This window comes from Cebus imitator, unplaced genomic scaffold, assembly GCF_001604975.1.
Source record: "Cebus imitator isolate Cc_AM_T3 unplaced genomic scaffold, Cebus_imitator-1.0 Scaffold39, whole genome shotgun sequence".
Taxonomy (NCBI): Eukaryota; Metazoa; Chordata; class Mammalia; order Primates; family Cebidae; genus Cebus; species Cebus imitator.
This window is the reverse complement of record NW_016107354.1, coordinates 3,034,856-3,041,122: the sequence shown is the minus strand read 5'-3', so window position 1 is coordinate 3,041,122 and position 6,267 is coordinate 3,034,856. Positions and strand designations below refer to the sequence as shown.

The following is a 6,267-nucleotide window of genomic DNA, read 5'->3' as shown; positions in this document are numbered from 1 at the left end:
AAACTGATCACATGAGCAGTTCTGTGAACTACGGTCCATCCAGCAGATGGGCAGATCTGTTTACAGGAAGTCTGTCAAAACCTGTGTATAAACACGTATATACAATCTTATCAAAATTACATATTTTTAAATACAGAAGGAAATATGAAATCTGCACAATTCAAAAGGTCTGGAAGTAATATACCAATCTTGGTAGTGATAGGTTTTGGTACAGAGATTTAGAGTGACTTTTCTTGTCTTTTTATTTATGTTATTTTCAGGTTCATTGTAAGAACTATAGTGTACACAACTTTTTTAATCAGCAAAAAATAAACACACTTTATAAGAAAGTAAACAAACGTAGAGATGCCATAAGGCATCTTTTGGTTTGGGAGATGGCTGAGACTGGGACAACTCACATCAAAGCTACAATAAATTATCTTAATTCCAAAAGAAGGATGGGGCTGCCTGGTAAGGCACCTACATTTCATAACCTTCTTAAGTTTGCTGGTTTCTGCCCAGGATTTCCATTAGGCCTGGAGAATAGGTGCTGAGTTAACTTTCCCAGAGGCCCTCAAATCCTGGCATTGGTACATTCACTGCTATGCATTTATTCTCATTCTTAGTAGCATGGTGACCATGAATGTGAATGAAAATGGAAAGTATTCAGCATTTATTAAGTACTTACTATGCACAGGCACTGTTTTTGTGCTTTCTTTTTTTACCTGTATTTCACCTTTCTCAGGCTTGCAAAAGCTCTGACTAAAAAGAACTATTGTCTCCTTGCTCCTTGCTCCCCCATGCCTGGCCTGTTCTACTCACTGCTTGCTTCTATTCACAGAGAGTACCTGCTAGGAATATAATTGATTTGATTAAAATTTTAAAAAAATGGGCCAACTAGGCTGCCATTTGTTATCAACAAAGCCTCCCAGCTCCCTGAACAGTTGACTAAAAGCATCTTCAAATGGTCAGGACAGGGAAGGTTCTAGAAATAGGGCACCAGAAAAATCCCACAGGCCCTGTAATGTGGCTTATTTGCTTTACAGGCATCAAGCATATTTGCTGACGTCAGCAGTCCATCAAAGTTTAAAATAATAACAGTGAAAAGGAAAACAGCCCCTTTGTGCCAGGCAGTCCTGTTCTGCCAACTTCTGCGTTCTTTTTGAGTTAATAAACATCCAAGAATCACCTCCCTTACCACCCTGAGGGAGAAAAAAAGCACAATAATTTAAAAACCACTAGGTCAGCCCATTGTCGGCATAAAACATTCAGACAAGTAGCATTTTGTCACACTCTAATGAGGATTTTACCTCTGCCTCAGAACGAAAGCTATCATTAGGCTTGGTGTTTACAGGATCAAACGATTGTCTGGGGATGGTGGGTTTCTTTCGGTCTCTTCCTCATTTTAATTGCGTTCAAGACCAAATACATAGAAGTTTTCTGCATCAGATGAAGCTAAAAAACCATAATTATGCCAGCTAATGTCTTTTGAAAACATCAATTAAGAAAATGGCCTTTTGATTCCCATTTTTATTTGAAAATCTGCAAACAGGCACACGTGTTGTAATAAATACCAGGGCAGTGGTGGTGGCAGTGAAGGGGAGGGGTTGGGGAATGTTGTCTCTAAAAAGGAGACAGCACAAACAGTGGTTTGAGGAGGTCAGAAGGGCAGGCTCCCATTGGCAACAAGCAGATAGAAAATCTCTCAAGAGAAGAAACTTCTGTATAAAGCAAGACCTCTTAAGTTATCTTCACATGTAGTGTTGAAACTGGAGCCAGCCCCTCAACAGTAGGTTGATAAGAGGCTTCTGCACCATGCTGGTACCACACACATGCCCCATTGTTAATACCTCCTCAGGACAGATTAGATCCCACATTCCTCAGAGGTACTGAGCTGCAGAGGGAAATCAGCCAGCAGGCTCCTTCCGTGGGACCAACAACTAGCTACAACTGATAAGTTTCCATTGAAATAACTGGAACAATTACACGAAGTCCCCACCAGTTGCTGAGATGGTGTTGCACTTGCATCTCCTGGCATGTGCACAGGCGTGAGCCAGACAAGAGTAATTCAAGTTCTTAGCTCACTTTTATATCTTTTTTCCATGGCTATGTGCTATCATTAATCAAATTGTTCACCCAAGGTATACTATGAGATTGTTTGATTTTTTTATTTTTGGGCCTTATCTAGGAAACTCTGATATTTACACTATCTCAATTTGAGTTTGAACAAGTAACTAATTAATCTCTGACAAAAGACACTGAAGTTAGTCTTGAGTTTGGGTAAAATCTGTTGAGGTCATGGTTGGTTTTAATCACATAGCTCAGTTTAAAAGCTGAACACTAACACCTTTGCTTTCAAAGAGTACTTGTTAAACAGCAAGTTTCGTTGTGTGTAACTTGAATTCTGCGACTTCCTTTTATTTTTTTCTGAAATGACAGTGATTGAGTCAATGAAGTGGCAATCTGAATTAAAGGACAACACACCTGCCTTTGCAGAGACAGATCCCAAAGGGCCCAGATTAAATTTTAACCAGGATTATGTTTGCCAGAATTTTATATCTCAGAATGATTGTTTGGTTTTTGTAATAATAAAAAGTTATTTTGGGAAAAGAATTCCCTTTTAACACATGCTGTGTTTACTAGGAGGAAATACAGGGTTAGACTTCCATACAGTTTAGTCTTTGAAAGAAAATAAAAGACAAATGACGTAGCAGATGGGTAATTCCCAAATCTGCAGAAATGTAAACAGTCAGGATTTTGGTGCCCATGGGTTTTATCAAAGATGTAAGAAAGGCTGAGACCGACACCAGTGCGTCCTCTTTGGCTAGTTTTAACACGTTTACAGTCACAATTAACATTCAAGGAATTTCCTTTTCATCCAAGTGTTTCTTTTAAAAGCACTTCATACCACAAACTAAAGTTCTAGCTGCCATCGATCCTTCCCATAAAGAAGAGCAGTGAAATCTCCATAATACTTCCTTACTTTGAAAATGGGCTGGGACCACATCAGTTTCCCCGGGGTGTTCGTTTTCCAATATAAGGGGTTCTCACTTCCTCCCTCCTTCCCTCTTTTTAAAGAGCTTGTTTTGGGGACCCTGCTTCTTCATTCCTCACCCTCCTCCGCACTCACCCCGGAGCTAGAGGAGCGGGAGGCTGGGCAGGAGTCCTAAGCCCTCCCCAGGCCCAGCTGGGTAGGAGTGCTGCTGCCCAGCCGGAGCTCCAGGCTCACAACAGCCTGGTTTCAAGTCCCTAAGGCCGTCAACTGACTACATTCTGCAAGAAAAACAGAAACGTTCATCCCTGTTTCCCTCCCTGGTAGCCCTATACAAGGGATTCGCACATGGGCACAGAGTCCGAGTCTTGGCTATGCATAGAGCTCAGCCCTGTATCCGAATCCTCGTCATTGCCAGGACTGCTCTTGGCCAGCCCACGGGCCTGGTCCACCCACATGTCGGCGCAGGCCTGAGGCCCAGGTTCCTGCGAGGGACCGCTGGAGCCAGGAGCCCCATCCGGTGCCACCGTCAGCTCCAAAGTATGCAAAGTTTGCAGAAGGCCCTGTAGCTCGCGCTCCTTGCTGTCCCATTGCTGCTGGCTGTAATCCAAATCCGACTTGACGGCCTCCAGGTCCGTGTTGAGCCGGAGCCCAATGTAAAGGCTGGTGCTGAGTTGCGTCCTGACCCGTTCCTGCTCCAGCAGCAGCTCGCCATCGGGGCCACCGTCGGGCTCCGGGGGCTCCTCCCGCGCCGCCAGCTCCTCCTGGCGCCGCCGCATCCACCTCTGGTTGAGTTCCTCCTGAATCTCGGCTGAAAGGCGCTCCAGCAGCTCCTCCTGCTGAACCCGTTCCTCCTGAAGCCGCAGCAAGTCGTCGCAGCGCCGGGCCAGCTCCTCCAGCGCCGCCACCTGCGCCTCGCCGTCTACGGGGGGCGCCGCCGCCGCCGCCGCCGCCACTTCTTCTGGCTCCTTTCCCAGGCTGGACCCGTCGAGCTCGATCCCTGCCCCCACCAAGTAAGTGTCCTGCACGTAATTGACTCCGTGACGCCGCATGCGGTCCAGGTGCACCTTCGCCTCGTAGCGGTCGATCTCGCGGTCCAGCTCGTGGAGCCGCTGCACCTGCTGGCGGATGGTGTGGTCCTGGGAGAGCACCAGATGCACCAGCGTCTCCATGCGCTCCACCGACGCGCTCTCGTTGGCCCGCGGCGACGAAGAGCAGGACGAGGCAGTGGACGACGAAGTGGACGAACAGGACGACGGTGGCTGCTGCTGGCGCCGCCGGTTGAGCTTGGCCAGCTTGCGGAAAGCCTTGCGCACCACTCGCCGCTGTTTCTCCTGGGTCATGGCCAGGCTGGGCCGCGCCGGGGCCCCGCGGGCGGGACAGGGGCGCTCTCGGCTGAGCACTACACGCGCCTCGGCACTGCGGGGACCCGCATTAGGCAGCGACGCCTCACTGCGCACTAGCACGAAGCGCACATTCTCCTGCTCTTCGCCCCAGGCGGCCCAGAGGCGCAAGATGCGCGTCTTGTTGGGGAGGATGCGTTCAAAGCCGCGCCACTTCTCCACAATGCAATAGCACTGAGGGGGCCCGCACAGCATGCCCTGCGGCAGCGCCTCGTCGTCGTCCTCGTCGTCTTCGTCCGGGGGTGCAGGCAGCTCCCCCGGGCCAGGCGGGTCTCCAGCCGACCCCCGCCGCCGACTCCGCCGCTGTCTCCTTCGCCGCCGGCAGCCGTCCTCCAAAAGCACTCGCACAACGTCCGAGCAAGTGGTGCGGCGGGAGAGGCCAGACACCAGCTTCTCTTCCTGGCAGATCCACACCGATATCTTCTTCTCCGAAGGATCCATGGCGTAACCAGGGCGCAGGTGGCAGGTCTGGTCGGGCCCTGCTGGGGCGGCAAGGACAGCAAGGGCAGCCCAGTAGCTCTGGGATGGGAGAGGACCCCTTCCCCCCCTACGGCGGCTGCACTAGCCCTGTTCCCCCGCTGCGCACCGAAGGCAGGCTGGAAAGCGACTGCGGCTGTGGCCGTGGTTGCAGCTAGGCTCGGCCCGGACGACGGGCGCTCCAGGGTCTACGTGCCCGGGACCGGCTCCCGCCGCTCTGGCTCTGCCCAAGGTGCCCGGGACCTCCGAGTTTTGCTCCTCCCCACATGGCTCCACCCTTTCCCGCCCCCAGTGCCCAGAGCTGTGGCTGGGAGTGCAGGAGGCGCAGGGCCCAGGCCCGCCCCTCGCAGCCTCGCCACCGCGGGTGAGCCGGGTCAGCCCCTCGCTCGCGCTGCAGGCATCCTGAGTCTTGGCCCTTTTCGCCAAATCGCTGCTCTGCCGCGCGCCTACGCAAGGGAAGACTCAAGGGCCCCTCCGCTAAAGGGAGTGGAGCCCGCGCCTCGACAAGGATCAGCTGTGCGTCTCCCTTGGCCTGCTGGCTTCTCTCCTTGTGTCTTTACCTAGCTGGACGTATCTTGACTTTCCCATTTTTCCTGGCACCTCCAGAGGCAGTTCCTGTTCCCTCAGGGCAGCGGTGTCCGGGGAGTGCACTTTGCACAGACAGGGAAACCGAGGCACTCAGCGGTCTCTAATGGAGACGCTCTAATCGCTTTGCAGGACCAGCTAGCAGCTATAAGTGCTGTCTCTAACGCGGAAGACCTCCCAGTCTTCCTCTACTGGAAGCAATATTTGTATATCTAAGGAGAACAAGATTTGGCGATGTGCTCTGGGGACAAGCGTGGGCATGGAATGGTCTGGGCTGGAAGGGGACAGAAGTTCAGAGGCGGCTGCCGGTTCCCTGTAGTGCAAGGTAAGTGGGTCTCCACTTCACCTTCACCCACTGCCTTCTGGGGAGAGGGGCTCCTCATTCTAGTGGGAGTGCAGGGCCCAGACCTAAGTCACAAGCTATTTTTATGCTTTCCACCTCCATAAGGGGAAACCGTGAAAGTTTCTGGCATTTTCTAATATTCAGAGGTTGTCCAGAAGAGATAGCAGCCAAACTTTACAGCACAAGAAACCCAAGGCTACAATGTAAATGAACTTGTTTCATCCCTATCTGCTGACGAGGATGGTCCATTGTGTGCAGGGCTTGCCCTGAGCTTGTCCTTGTGAGCACAGCTCTAATAATAAACTCACTCCCTTTCTTCAAGACCTTGGGTGGCTCCCTATTGCCTCTTGGTTAAAGCACTTTTGATCATTCAATGATTCACTCAGCAAATATTTATTGAGTACCTACTGTGCTCCAGGTCCTATGCTAGGGATTTGACAATGAACAAATCACCAGTTCTGGCTTGCAAAGAGTTCACAATCTAGTGG

General features: G+C 50.9%; 1 protein-coding gene across 1 annotated transcript; it reads right to left on the bottom strand.

The window, feature by feature from the left end:
• Positions 1-224: 224 nt before the first annotated feature.
• On the bottom strand, positions 225-5,086 carry RASSF10 (Ras association domain family member 10). Its single transcript, XM_017525766.2, has one exon. The coding sequence runs from the start codon at positions 4,813-4,815 to the stop codon at positions 3,301-3,303; it is 1,515 nt and encodes a 504-aa protein (XP_017381255.1). The 5' UTR covers positions 4,816-5,086; the 3' UTR covers positions 225-3,300.
• Positions 5,087-6,267: the final 1,181 nt, after the last annotated feature.

Coding starts and splice junctions, on each gene's coding strand:
- RASSF10 (XM_017525766.2), bottom strand. CDS start 4,815: ATGGATCCTTCGGAGAAGAAGATATCGGTGTGGATCTGCCAGGAAGAG.